The 15391-nt window shown below is 39.5% G+C and overlaps 1 protein-coding gene across 2 annotated transcripts in view; it reads right to left on the bottom strand.

Annotated features, from left to right (window-relative positions):
* GALNT9 (polypeptide N-acetylgalactosaminyltransferase 9) overlaps positions 1-15391 on the bottom strand; it is a 286077-nt gene that overhangs the window by 37180 nt on the left and 233506 nt on the right. For both annotated transcript variants that reach the window (XM_031948368.1, XM_031948369.1), the window contains one exon: positions 615-800. In XM_031948368.1, coding sequence (XP_031804228.1) covers positions 615-800 — 186 coding nt within the window. The remainder of the gene's footprint in view (positions 1-614; positions 801-15391) is intronic.

The following is a 15391-nucleotide window of genomic DNA, read 5'->3' as shown; positions in this document are numbered from 1 at the left end:
TGCATAACTTCAGAAATTGAACTCAGGATCTTTCTTGGTCTCCCCAGCACTTAGTACAGTGCCTGGCACATAATAAACACTGAATAAATGCTTATTTATTGGTTAGCTAAAATAAAAAATGATCAATCCCTACTTCTGTTAATAACACCCAGCCTTGAAATTCTATAACAACTCATTTCCTTCTTCCACTGTCTTAATTACTTTTTATATTATTAAATATTGAATTACAAAGTTGATTTGAAGGCACATTTTATGCTGCTTGCCCTGAGCACTAAAATTACTAGTTATAGCCCACAATCTTTCCCTTTTATTATTCCTGTTTGCCTTTTTCCCACTTCTACCCATTGCTTTTAGTTCTGGGGTTGGCAGCCCTGAGGGGCCTCTCTAAAATTGGAGTCAGAAGATAGTTCAATATCTGCTTTAGTTTTCCAGCTGCTAGCTTATCAGAACTCTGTTTTTGTTCTGGTAAATGTTGAGGGGAGAGGTAGACAATTGAGATATTTCCCAGAGGTGACAAAACCCTTTTTCACCTCAACTTGAAAATGGCTGGGGTGTTTAATTTGTTTCCCCTCCCTCAACCCTCTCCAGCTTCTGCCTAGACACTGGGTGCTCACCGTCATGGGGATGTTCCAGGCCATGTACACGTGAGACTTGAAGTCGTCCATCCATACCTCGGCGGCTCTCAGGGCATTTCGCTTTGCATAGTAATCAATGTCGTTATTGTAGGGTTTCTTTGTGCGCTCGATATGGGCCACACGGGAACAGGGCAGTACCTCCATGCTGCCCCCACACTGCCAGACCTGGGGAGAAAGGATGGAGACATGGGCTATGAACATGGCCAGGAAATTCTGTCTCAAGTAAGGTAAGGGAGGGTGGAAATGCTTTTGTGGGTTACACAGTGGCCTTGAAGTAATCACTAGGATTGCCAATGGACTAAGTATTAGTTGATTCTTATGGTTGTATTATGTCACAACTATTTGAATTTAATAACTGTTAACCGATGTAACAAAATTAATTAATTGATAAGCATTTATTAAGCACCTCCTTTGTGCTGTATTTTAATATGTACTAGAAATAAGATAAAGATAAAATCAAGACAGCTCCTGCCCTCAAGGACTTACAGTCTATTGCCAGACAGAATAAACTTAGATAAACACTTACAAAATGTATACAAAATTCAGGAGGAAATTAAGATCTAGAGAAGTTTGTCTAAGATCACCCAGGTGGTAAATAGTAGAAATAGAATTTGAATCTGGAACCTCAGACTCCAAATTAAGCCTCCTTTACATCACCCTGTCTCCCAGTATTTTCTGTCACCTTAAAGTGTGAATCTCATTCTTTTTAATTCCCACATCTTTTTTTTTATTTAGATAAGTTCCAGAGAGATAGAACTTCCCTGAGGAAGTAGAAGTCATAGTTAGAAATAACACAGGACTTCTCTGCTCAAAGACCTTCTATAACCTCCTACTCCCTGTTAAATAAAGTCCAGACTCCTCAGGATGACATTAAAATGGCAATATAAGATTAGCAACAATGAATTTGGAGTCAGAAAATCTGTTACGAGTTATCCCTATGAATGGACAAATTACTATGTCTCTCTGTGTTTGAGTTCCTGCACCTGAAAAATGAGGACATTGGGCTAGTTGATCTTTCCAGGTCTTAATTCTATATGATTCTATGACCACTCTACAATCTGGCTCCACTGTACCCCAGCAGATGTAGCTTGTACTAGCAGCTTCCTCTTGCTTTTTAAACACAATTATTTTATGACTCAATATTCCAGACAAACTGGATGACTCACAATTTTCCAGATTCATGTTGCCTTTTCCTATCTTTAAGGCTTTGATTCACATGGTTTCTTCTTCCTAGAATTATTAAGTCTTGAGATTCTGTGTATTCCAAGAAGCCCAGCTCTACTGCTCCTGCCTCCAGGGAACTTTCCCTGATTTTCTGAATTTCCCTCTTTGGGGCCCTGTTCCTACCTATTCCTGTCTCTTCTGCACTTGCCTTCATGTTATAATGACCTATGTTTACATCTTAGCATTCTTAACCAAATGGTGAGTCCCATGATGGCAAGATCAATCATAGGGAAAAACAGAATAGTAAACAGAATGATATGTACCTAATTGTCTCTCCCATCAATATGTGAGTTCCTTGAAGAAAGGTCCTCCCTTTTGTCTTTCTCAGTATCCCCAGTGCTTAGTACCATGACTGGTACATAGTAGGTGCTTAAGAAATGTTTGTTAACTGACTGATGAGCTATTAAATGCTAGTTTTCTGAGATCCTCTAGTCAAAACCATATTTGAATAGAATTCCTACATATATTTACTAATAATGAGTTAATCTGAACTGCATTAAAGAGAACATATGCATCCATTTATTCTCTAATTCAGACACATCATCTTTTGTTATTTGGTCATTTCAGTCATATCTGATTTCTCGTAATTCCATTTAGGGTTTTCTTGGCAAAGATACTGGAATGGTTTTCCATTTCCTTTTCCTGTTCTTTTTATAGGTGAGGAAACTGAGGCAAACAGGATGAAGTGACTTTCTCAGGTCACACAGTTAGGAAGTACCTGAGGTCAGATTTGAACTCATCCTAATTCCAGGTCCAGAGCTCTATCCTCTTTGTTAATTAGCTGCCTGTTATATCATCTTTATGTAGTTCAAATATTGACTGTATGTTCAAAGAAAATATTTGTGTGTGTGTGTGTGTGTGTGTGTGTGTGTGTGTGCATCCATGCGTGTGTGTATGTCCTTCTAGCTAGCAGTCCTTTTAACCCAAGAACTCTGAGTCAATAATAGCTGACGTTTATATAGGGCTTTAAAGTATAGCTGTTTCACAACAATTCCATTAACTCGGTAGTACAGGTCTTATTTTCTCCATTTTACAGATGAGCTACCTGAAGTTCAGAGTGATTTGCTCAGAGTCACATAGTTAATAAGTAGGTAAGGATTAGGGGGAGGATTTGAACTCATGTATGACTTGATTCTGGACCCACTGCTCTCCCCAGTACATTATTCTTCCTGTAGAATAAGGTTTTTTTGATGTGAAAGGACAATGAATGCAGAACATAGTACTGCTGTTTCCGATCCAGTTCAACCAGACTAGAATTCTTCCTAAAGCCCACAATACATTTCTCTTCTCTGCGTGATAGTTAATGACCTTGTAATTTTTTATATATTTTGATACTAGGGACCCATACATTATCTGAGTGGCAGAGTTATTTCCTTCTAAGCTCCCTGGGAGATTGATGCTTATGCAAAATGGAGAATTTAAAAGGCTCTAAAACCACAGCTTTAAGGGAAACAGTTTAACCCCTCCATAAATTCCAGGAAAACACTGGTAATAAATTTTTCCCTGATGCAACTCCGAGGGACCACGCACCCAACTCAGAGCAGAACAGGACAAAGGGTGGCCTTTCTCAGTATATATTTGGGGAAATATATATTGTAACAGGGATGCTGGCTTAAATATGGCTTTGGCCAGAGGACTCTGGGTCATTGATCTAAAATTGAAAAGGATGTTAGAGACCATCAGAGGATTTTGCCTCATATCTGGAAGACTTTTGGGTCCTTAAAACTCAGAGGCAGGATATTGGGCAGCTAGAGTGGTTATTTCTAAGGCTCTTTGGAGTTGGCCAAATAGAGAGGACTGAGTGACCCATCAAGTGAGATAATGTATGTAAAGGGCTTTGCAAATCTTAAAGTGATAAATATTAGTTATTATTATTGTTGTTATTATAATGAACAATTAATAAATTAGTCTATTACTTATATTTTCTATTATCAATATCATTTTATATTATATTCTATTGCTGTTCAGTCATTTTTCATTTATATTTGAATCCTTGTGAAACAATTTTGGGAGTTCTTGGCAAAGATACTAAAGCAGTTCGCCATTTCCTTTTCCAGCTCATTTGACTGATGAGAAAACTGAGGCAAACTAGGAGGGAAATGACTGGATGCTAGGAATACAAAGACAAAAAAAAAGTCCCTGTCCTTGGGAAGCTTATGTTCTAATAAACAGACAGCAAGAGACAGAAACTGAGGCAAACAAGGAGGGAAATGACTGGATGCTAGGGATACAAAGACAAAAAAGACAGTCCCTGCCCTTGGGAAGCTTATGTTCTAATAGGCAGTAAGAGACAGAAACTGAGGCAAACAAGGAAGGGAATGACTAGATGCTAGGGATTCAAAGACAAAAAATAAAAAAAGATAAAAAAGAAGCTTGCATTCTATTAAACAGACAATAAGAGGCAGCATGTTACAGAGAAGAGGACTTCGTTAATACAAACAGATGTTCAATGGGGAGATGATTGGGGGGAATATTAGTGGACTCAAGTTTCAATCAGAGTCAACAGTAGGACCTGACAACCACAAAATTCAGTGAGATCTAATGCTATATTAAGAGAGATGAAATTTCAAGAATTAGAGAGCTTAGGGACTCTACCTTGGTCAGACTAATGTAGAGAGTCTTACATGGAATTCTAGATGGCACATTTTAGGAAGAGCATTAATATGTTGGAAAAGTATCCAAAGAAGGGTAAAGAAGATGAGCACCTTGGAACTTACAAAAATAAGGAAAAATGAAAAGAATTAGGAATGTTGGAAAGAAACCTGTAGGACAGAAGACACATGGAGGACATGAGAGCCAGATTAAATTATTTGAAGAGCTGTCCTGAGAAGGATTTGGTTTGGTCTGCTTGCCCTACTGGGAAGAGCCAAGAGCAATAAAGAGACATTGAGAAGGAGCAAACGGGTTTGATGTAAGAAAGAACATGCAATTTGTGATTTCTGAAAGTCAAATAAAAAGTAGTAGCTTCCCCCGCAGTCTTTAAGGAAGTCAAAATGGCTTCTTGTTGGGCATGTTGTCATTTTGTGTAGATTTATGTTCAGCAACAGTTTGGATTATGTGGCATCCAAGGTCCCCCTAATTATGAAGTTTTATGATTATATCAATTCAAACCTGAAAATGAAATAGAATTAAACTAAAAACAATACTACTATAGTTGAAAAAGCTAACACATTTCCTAGAAGGAGGTAAGTAGGTTTGAACTTTTGTAGCTTAAATCAAAGCAGTTTGTGTTTCTCTTTAGGAGAAGTGGCCCCTAATCCATTCTGTCTTCCACACAAGAACTCAGCATCAAAACTGGCTGTTTGAGAATGACATGATGAGTTGCAACATCTGACTTCCCCAAGCACTATTGACGCAGTTACAAGACAGCCAAGTTTGAAATCCAGACAAGGCTGAAGGGGAGTCCTGTTTTCAATTATAGATGCAGAGGAAGCAGCTGCTAATGCAGTGTAGGAAGGAGAGATTTTCAGAGTCATTAGTGACAGTGTGTTTACAGCTAGGAGATGGTTGGATGGACTTCATGAGAACAGGGCTGACAAATGGGATCTGGATTTTTACTGCAAAATTTACCATTTGCTCATAATTGTCTCTATTCATTTCCTGTGGGGCTGATTTTCTTTAACTTAATATGAGAGGAAGTGTTAAAAGGCAGAAGTCTGGGTTCAAATTTTATTTCTACCTCTTATTAACTGCTGGACGTGGAGCAGGACAGGCTCTGATGTTTCTCACCTACAAAATGAAGGTGTTGGATAAGATGACCTTTAAGGTTCTATCCAGCTCTAGAACATGCACTCTCTGAGGACAGGGAAAGCTTTTCTTTTCTTGACTCCTGCTCTCACTTAAAGAATAGTAAGAATATCCATCCAATATGTATTTGAAATAGTCAAAGTACTAGAACTTTGCAAGTATTCCCCTCATTGCTTTTGAGTTCTTTGAATGACTTAGGGGCAACTAGGTAATACCATAGTGGGTAGAACACTGGGTTTGGAATCACAAGACTAATTTTATGAGTTCAAATCTGTCCCCAGATACTTCCTAGCTGTGTGACCTTGGGCAAGTCACTTAACCCTGTTTACCTCAGTTTCCTCATCTGTCCAATAAGCTGGAGAAAGAAATGTCAAACCGCTTTAATATCTTTGCCAAGAAAATTCCTACATGGGGTCACAAAGAGTAATAAAAGCTAAATTGTGGAGTTTCAGTGTCCCTCCTTTGCTCATGTCTGCAATGCACTCTTTCTATACCTCCGCTTCCTTCTTTCTTTAGGAACACGTCTTGAAGCTTCCCTGGATTTTCTTAGTATCCAGTACGCTCTCATAGTGCCCTTGTATTGAACCTTTTCGTATTTAATTTGTCTTTTTAATTTGTTTATACACAGGTCTATATCTGTCTTCCCCATTAGAATGGGAATTGTTTCTTTGTCTTTATTTGGACCTTGCACAGGACCTGGTATATATTAGGGGCTTAAGAAATGCTTGTTGATTGTTGACTAATTGGCATCAAACTTAATCTAGAAATGGATCCTGCTGCCTCATTTTGATCTAAAAAGCCCCCACAAATTAATAGTTTTATTTTATTTATTTTGTTATACATTTCCCAATTACATTCCAATCTGTTTCTGACCTATGGACATTGGGAGAGTTCTGTGAGTCATACCCTGTTCTCTCCCTTCCTCTCTCCCAGGTCTGGGAGTTGACTCTGGAAGCAGGACTATTTCATTTAGTATACAAATTAACTGAAGCCTACAGCATAGAAGGATTTTGCCCAAGGTCACAAAGTTAGGAAGGCAGAATGGGAATTGGAGCCCATGTCCTTTGTCTATAAATCTACTGCCTTTTTCAGTACATTGTAGCATCTTTTCCTCCTAGAATAAAACTGTAGATTTATTGGACCTCCCTCATCAACATTTCTGTTTCTAAACTAAAAGGTGACGAATTTTCAAGCATAAGATGTTGGCTATGAGATTATTATTGATTTCTGCTGAGGAGTAGAGCTGTTTCTAAGGATAACAAAGATTCATTTGGAATTATTATTATACTATTATTGTTGCTGTTGCTGTTTCTACAATCGCCAGAGATTTTTGATCTAAGCCCAAGGGAACTTCTGAAAGCTAAAATGAGAAGGAGAGAGGAATTCCCCAGTAGCAGAGCCACAGACCCGCCTTCTCCTGTCCCTGGTGGTGTGCCCTGGGAAGTTCCCATAGTGCTGGATGGAGAGTTCATCTCTTCCCCCACTCTCCTGGGAGAAGGGTTGCCAGACTCAAAAATGAATTTCATTTTATTTCCAAGTCACTGGGAAAGCCTCAGGAGAAAAGTGTCTCAATTTTGCCTGCAGCCAGGAGAGTCCATTTACTCTCTTAGATTCAATCAAACCTCAGTATTAGGTAAACATCTTTATCCTGTCCTCTCCCCTCAAAAGAAGGTAGGAGGCCATTCTTTTTTATTCCTAGGAACAAATTCCTAACTCAAAGAGCGAAACTCATGAACTGAATGTTCCTGATGAAAAGAAAAAGCTCGTTGAAAATCACTCTTGTTCCCATGCTGGGAAAGCACTTCTTGGTTTCTGCTGGTGTTGGAGGAGCAGAGATCAGAACACAGACCTGAGAAGGTAAAGACACTCGGCTTGTCAATTGACAATCCTGTTCTCCATTTGATGAACATGTTTTGGTATTTGTACTGTATATATTTTATTTTTAATACCTGAAGGGAAGCAAAACCTAGTGGATAGAGAATCATCCTTGGAGCTAGGAAGACTTTGAATCTTACTGGGTGCTCAGTAAGATTTAACAACTGCTCTCTACAACTGGAAATTATATAGAAGGAACTGACTGGCTGATGGGAGGAGTTTCTCTTTGGAGAGAGTTCTTAATACCAGTTAAATTACAGGTTCAGTCCCTATCTTTATATTTTATAATTGCTTATATAAATATTTGATGTCCTTTTTTCCATCATCAATAGAACATGAGCTCCATGAAAGCAGAGATTTTGTCTTTTTTGTTTGTTTCTATATCTCAATGTCGAGGACGTGGTAGGTTCTTAGAATTGAAAGGTACCTTAGAGATTTCCTGGTCCAATTCTCTCATTTTATTGGGCAGGAAACTAAGGACCAGAGTGGTTAAATGTGACCCAAAATTACATGAGTAGTAATCAGTAAAGACATCTTTTGAACCTAGACCCTTCCCCCACTAATTGATGTGCCATTCCTCTTTAAATAAATGCATAGCTAAATGGATGGATGTTGATTGCTTTTTAGGACTCAGTGACCATGCAAAGCAGTTCCCCACAGGGGAAGGCTGTCGATCTCTGGATTTTCATTACGAAAGTTTTGCAGTGACACCCTAGATTTCTCTGCCAGGCTTACATTGAGTAAATATCATAGAATCAGAGATCATTGAGTCCATTCCCTCACTTTATATTTGAGGAAATTGGGGTTGGAAGAGGTTAAATGACTTGCCCAGCTTCACAGATCTACTGTCTGAGGTAGGATTTGAACTTAAACCTTCCCATTTTCTAGTCTAGTTCTCTGTCCACTATACAACTTAGCCACTTCTGAGAGGATGTGTTGTTTTCATCAAAGCAAATTCAATAAATAAATTCAATGCATCATAACCTGACTGGGGCATATCATGGGTACCCATCAAAAACTCATTACCTGAAAGTGCAGGATATCATGCTCTTAAGACCTCTCACTTAGCACTCCTCTCTACAAGACAATCCTGGGTCCTATGCTACAAAAGAATGTGGTGCAGAGGGAGGAGGTTGGATTTGGAATGGGAGGACACAGCTCCCCTCCCTGTGTGATTTTGGACAAGTCAGCTATTCTTTGAGCTTCATTGTCAAGTATTTTGTGGGAATAGAAGTTATCACTGCTCTACCTGGTCTCAGACGGCAGAGACAGAAGCATTGATACTGAAGAAAGGCAGTTAGGCTGCATATTGGAGTAGGGGGTTGCTACCCACTGGGTTGTGTTCCTTGAGGAGACAGGAAGTTGTTCTCCCTTGAAGATCTTCAAGCACAGGATCATCAAAGAGGGATTTTTGTTCAGGTGTGGGTCAGATTCAATGGCCTATGGGATTTCATGACAATAAGCTACCGACTTCTAGAAATATGTGGGGAGACCAAATTGTCCCTCTCTGTCACCGCATGAACTCTTGCTCTAGTGGGGAGGCTTGGTAATATCTGGAGGGACTAAGCATAATGAGTAGCTTACAAATAGGCTCCATACACCGAGAAACTAGTGCCTATGAAAACAGTAATTAGGCAATGGCTGAATGAAGGAAAAGTCATTTATTAAATACTTGCTATATGTCAGGTACAAAGCTAGTTACTGGAGACATAAACACAAAAATGAGACAATTCCTATTTTCAGAAAAACTGCAATGGGAGGAATCACGCATATCAGAGGGAGTGATAGCCTACAAGTGGCACTTTGGACTCAGGAGTTACAGAGATGGTGAGTTGATTAATGAATGAAAGGATAAAGAAATATCTTTGAGTGCTAACTATATAGCAGGGCAGGGCTACTCACTCTCTGTCTCTCTGTCTCTCTCTCTACACACACATACATACATACACACACACACACACACTCAAGTGAGACAGACAAGTTCTTCCCTCAAGAGAAATTATATTCTAACAAGGGAAGACAGGGCCGATAGATAGCAAAGTGGATAGAATAATTGGTCTGGATTCAGGAAGATTCATATTCCTGAGTTCAAATCCAGCTTTAAAGACTTATTAGCTATATGATTCTGGGGAAGTCACATGACCTTGTTTGCTTTCATTTCCTCAGGAGGATGTGTTTTCCTGAGTTCAAATCCAGCTTCATTTACTAGCTGTATGACCCTCGGTAAATGACCTAACCCTATTTGCCTTAGTTTCCTCATCTGTCAAATGAGCTGAGAAGAAAATGGCAAACTATTCCATTATCTTTGTCAAGAAAACCCCAAATGGGGTCACAGAGGCAGATACTGAACAACAAAAAGATTTTTCTTACATGTATCATGTAGTGTGGTATTCCTGGAAGAGGATTTTGATATGGAGAATCTCAGAGACAGCTGGTTATTTTAAATCCCTTCTATGTGCCATGTACTGAGTATATAAAGATAAAAGCTAGACAGCTTTCTTTCTAGATTATAAGTCTGAGGGAGGGCAAAGACTGCTTTTTGCCTATTTTTGTAGCCCCAGAACTTCATATAGTATCTGGTACGTAGTAGGCACTTAATAAATGTTTATAGTTTGATTGATATTAGGAGGTACAACACATATGGTGGGGTCCGAGGGTCTAGAGAATCAAAAGGAATGTGAATAGAGCCACAATGGCAGCCAGTTATTCCTTCTTTCTAGGAGAAATGGGTAGTTTGATTTGATTATTCAGAACAAGAGGTGAGAAGTAGTAAAGGTAAGGGCAGGGTTGGGAAAGAGGCACATGCAATAGCAAGGTGGATGGCAAGTCCTGGTTTCCTGGTGAGTGGCTGATGTAATGCAAAGTATGGGCCGAGGTTGGCTAGATATAGTGATTTAAGTGAGTTTTTCGGCTTGCTCGCTTGCTCTTCTGTGAATACGGATGAGCCCCAGAGCAGCTAAGCAGAAATACAGGCTCCTGGGGTAGGTCAGCCTTGGACATATTTAACTTTAGAGGCAGTGAAGCTCCTGCTGCATGAATGGCAGACCGGTGGGTGGTGGGAGACCAGGGGCTGAATGTACCACTCAGGTACTGAGATTTGGGAGATTCGGGACTCAGAGTCAGTCTCTCTATACCAACTTTAGAGCAGCAGCAGGAAAGCAGCTGCTACTGATGTTACTAATCAGCCAGGATCCTGATAGCCAGGCAGACGGGCAGCTTGGTCTGGGCTTGAGTGTCTCCAAATGGACGACATCATTTGGGGGGTCAGGACACTCTCGAGAGCCGCAGAGGACTGGAACCGTGGATGCTATTTCTGGCTCCCTCTGCCTAAATCCCAGAGTTTCTGGCCCAAGGCTGTGAACTCGTTTGTCATGTTCCCCGGCATTTCAGGATCTGCTCTGGGGCTCTGCCCACTGCTCACTGCCCCAACCCTAGGGAAATTTAGAGGCGATTGGGTTGCTGGGCAGGAACGAGGCTGCTTCATTTCAATGTGGCTCTGGTGTCAGGCAGCCCAGCTGTAAAGATTGATTGCTGGGTTTGGCCTGACTCACCAACTCACATCATTTTCTCCGCTGTGAAAAATATCGTTGTTGAACAGACCAGGGCAGAGGCAGGAGCAGCAGGTTTTATGAGAGCGGGATCTCAGGGGTGAGTGCCAGGCATCCTATGGAATGCTGATCCTAACCCTTCTGGCTGTTAACCAGAAAAAGGAATAAACATTTGTTCTTGTTGTGCAGTTGTTTTTCAGTCTTGTCTGACTTTCTGGGAACCCATTTGGAGTTTTCTTCACAAAGATACTGGGTGGTTGGGCATTTCGTTCTCTAGTTCATTTTATAGATGAGGTGAACAGGGCTAGGGGACTTACCCAAGGTCACGTGGCCATGAAATGTCTTCCTGATTCTATGCCCAACGCTGTATGTATGCCTTTAAAAAATGTTAGTTGACTGACTATTCAACGACTGATCATTTGAAGACAGTCTTATTATGAGGAATTATGGGTATTTCATTTTGAACTCCTGTAAGTGGGATCAACAGAATCAGGTAATTTCCAAGTTGCTATATACTATAGATATCATCTTGTATCTGACAAAGGATTCTCTCTAGATGTCAATGACAAGCGGCCATCTAACCCAGGCCCATCAGAACCAGTTTAAATGGAATTGGGGAAAAAAATTAACAAGCTAAATAAAAATACAATACATTGTAGAGAATATCGGTATGTGGTTTTCTAAGTTAAAATGCAGACACAGGGATCCTTATGTATGGTTCAGTGGCCTTTTTTTGTAATTGAATTTGACACCGCTGATCCAATCTGTCTGAATTTTTCTGGAAAGGGGAAACTCTCTCCATCCTGAGGCAAACTCCTCACATTTATGGAAAGCTTTTAATGATGAGAAGTCTTTCCTTATGTCAAGATTAAGTCTCTCTCTTTGTAACTTCTCCCTACTCCTGGTTTTGTCCTTTAGGGTCAAGCAGTCCAAGGCTAGGTGGGCAGTTAGATGACTCCATAGTTCATAGAATGTCTGGACTGGAGTCAGGAAATCATCTTTCTGAGTTCAAATCTGGCCTCAGACACTTGTACTAGCTGTATGACCCTGGGGAAATCATTTAACCCTATTTGCCTCAGTTTCCTCATCCACAAAATGAATTGGAGAAACAAATGGCAAAGCATTCCAGTATCTCTGCCAAGAAAAACTCAAATGGGTCCCAGAGAGTCAGATAGGACTAAAATAGTTGAACAAAGAGATGTAGGTAGGATAAGTATTATAATCCACACTTGGGGGCAAAGAGTTTTGAGCTTGTGATTTCACTGCTGCAGGCAACTCCCTCTATTAAAACAGATCAGCAACTGTTTTTTTTTAATTATATCTCTTTAATTGACAAAACATATGCATGGGTAATTTTTCAACGCTGACCCTTGCAAAACCTTCTGTTCCAACTTTCCCCCTCCTTTCTTCCACCCCCTCCTCTAGATGGTGGGCAATCCAACACGTGTTAAATATATTAAAGCATATGCTAAATCCAATATATGTATACATATTTATGCAGTTGCCTTGAGCAACTGTTTTTAAGTTAAATCATTTACCTATGATTATAAACACAAAATATTTCCGATTTCAGATTTGGGTTTTGAACTCAGGTCTCTACCTTCCTCATCTGTACCTCTTAATCTTCCTGACTTCCTTGGAGACTTCATTCAACCCTAACCTATATAGAATGACTTTCATGGTATCCTTATTGTTTATACCATTTCCTCTCAAATTGCCTTTACATTGTATACATTTTGTTATGTATTCAGTTATTTATATACTGTCTCTCCGATTGGAATCTAAGTTTCTTGAGGCACAGGTCCCTTTTTTGTATTCCCAAGTTTCAGCACAGTGCCTTGCTAACAGAGGCTATATAACAGCAAGCATTAATTAAGCCCCTATTACATGCCAAATGCTATGCTAAGTTCTGAGGATACAAAGATATAAAAAAAAATTCTTTGCTTTCAGGCTACTCACAGAATAATGGTACATAATAAGCACTCAATAAATGCTTGTTGACTTGACTTCTTCAATCTAAATCTGAATATCCACCATTTTATGGTGCTTCTCTCTCCTTCTTTTACAATTCAGAAAAGTAACAGCCAGAGAGATGAAATAACTTATTCAAAGTAACTCAGCTTATGACAGAGACAGGATCTCATAGCTCCAAGTTCACCTCTCTTTCTATTAACTGCTTTTTCCATGTTGGTGGTTTTTAATCAGTTGGTTTTGATGACATTGTTGGCTGACCTGATGGTGACTGACAGTCTGGCCAACCAGTGTGACAAGAGACATAGAAAATGCTGGAATTATTCCCCTTCTCTTCCACTCTCCACTGACTTAACACAAGTTCCCTTGCCAGTAACTTGAAGAGTCCCAGGATTTTCTGCCTAGCAAGCATGAACATTCCTGAATTTTCTAATGGTTACTAAGTGTCTTCCTTACCGGTCACAAAGAGTAACAGTTGATATTTCCAGAGGGCTTTAAGGTTGATAAAGTGATTTCCTTAATAATGTACTGTGAGATACATGACAAATTTTATTAGTCCCATTTTACAGATGAGGGAACTGAGGCCAAAGGAGGTTAATTGACTAGCCATTGGTCCCTCAGCTAATATAAATTTAGAGCTAGAAGGAAGCTTAGAGTCCATTGAGCCTAAGCTTTCATTTTATATTTGAAGAAACCTACGCACAACGAGAATAAAAATTACTTTCTAGGATCAAGCCATTCTCCAATTGATAAATGGTCAAAGGATATGAACAGACAATTTTCAGATGATGAAATTGAAATTATCACCACTCATATGAAAGAGTTCCAAATCACTATTTGCAGAGAAATGCAAATTAAGACAACTCTGAGATACCACTACACACCTGCCAGATTGGCTAAGATGACAGGAAAAAATAATGATGAATTTTGGAGGGGATGCAGGAAAACTGGGACACTGATGCGTTATTGGTGGAGTTGTGAACGAATCCAACCATTCTGGAGAGCAATCTGGAATTATGCCCAAAAAGTTATTGAATTGTGCATACCCTTTGATCCAGCAGTGTTTCTACTGGGCTTATACCCCAAAGAGATACTAAAGAAGGGAAAGGGACCTGTATGTGCCAAAATGTTTGTCGCAGCCCCGTTTGTAGTGGCTAGAAACTGGAAAATGAATGGATGCCCATCAATTGGAGAATGGTTGGGTAAATTGTGGTATATGAATGTTATGGAATATTATTGTTGTGTAAGAAATGACCAGCAGGACGAATACAGAAAGTCTTGGAGAAACTTACATGAACTGATGCTAAGTGAAATGAGCAGGAGATCATTATACACTTCAACAACAATACTGTATGAAGATGTATTCTGATGGAAGTGGATTTCTTTGACAAAGAGAAGATCTAACTCAGTTTCAATTGATCAATGATGGACAGAAGCAGCTACACCCAAAAAAAGAACACTGGGAAATGAATGTAAACTGTTTGCATTTTTGTTTTTCTTCCTGGATTATTTTTTACCTTCTGAATCCAATTCTTTCTGTGCAACAAGAGAACTGTTTGGTTCTGCACACATATATTGTATCTAGGATATACTGTGACATATCTAACATGTATAGGACTGTTTGCCATCTGGGGGAGGGGAAGGAGGAAGGGAGGGAGGGGAAAAATCAGAACAGAAGTGAGTGCAAGGGATAATGTTGTAAAAAATTACCCTGGCATGGGTTCTGGCAATAAAAAGTTATTATAATTAAAAAAAATACTTTCTAGGGGTAAATATTAGAATTGGTACTCAAACTGGTTAGGTATTCTGCTTACTATTCCCCTTTGAAATCCTAGTATGGGAGTATAGTATAATTCTAGCCAGCACTGAATATTTTCAAATAAAGCTGTCTCTGGGGTGTTTATAACCTTGGTGCTCACAAAAATGCTGTCAGAATCTCCATCACATGGCTTTTATTTACATCATCTTGGCAGATGTGTGTGTGTGTGTGTGTGTGTGAATGTGTGTGTGTGAGTGTGAGTGTGAGTGTGAGTGTGTGTGTGTGTGAAGTCCAACTTTGTACAACACAGCATATATTTTCACGTTTTTTCAATGTAGTGCTGATTATTATTTTTTATTCTTCTTTCTTTTAAAAATCCTTTATTGTATTAAATGTCTCCCTGGGAGGATGGAGAGAAAGGATATAGGAATAAATTAGATGACATAAATGCAAATAAAAGAAGTACTCCCAACCCTCAAGAAGCTTACATTCTTCTAGAGAAGGGCAGCTCCAGTTCATTCTCCACAAAGTTGTTGAATTGATAATTGTGTCCTCTGGAATATCATCCAGATCTTCTCCCTCTTTTCCCTTTAAAGACTTAAAGCCAATCTGAGGAGAAAATACAACTTCCT

This window comes from Sarcophilus harrisii, chromosome 1 (genome assembly GCF_902635505.1).
Source record: "Sarcophilus harrisii chromosome 1, mSarHar1.11, whole genome shotgun sequence".
Lineage (NCBI taxonomy): Eukaryota > Metazoa > Chordata > Mammalia > Dasyuromorphia > Dasyuridae > Sarcophilus > Sarcophilus harrisii.
Note: the sequence above shows the minus strand (reverse complement) of the source record. Positions and strands in the feature narration are given on the sequence as shown.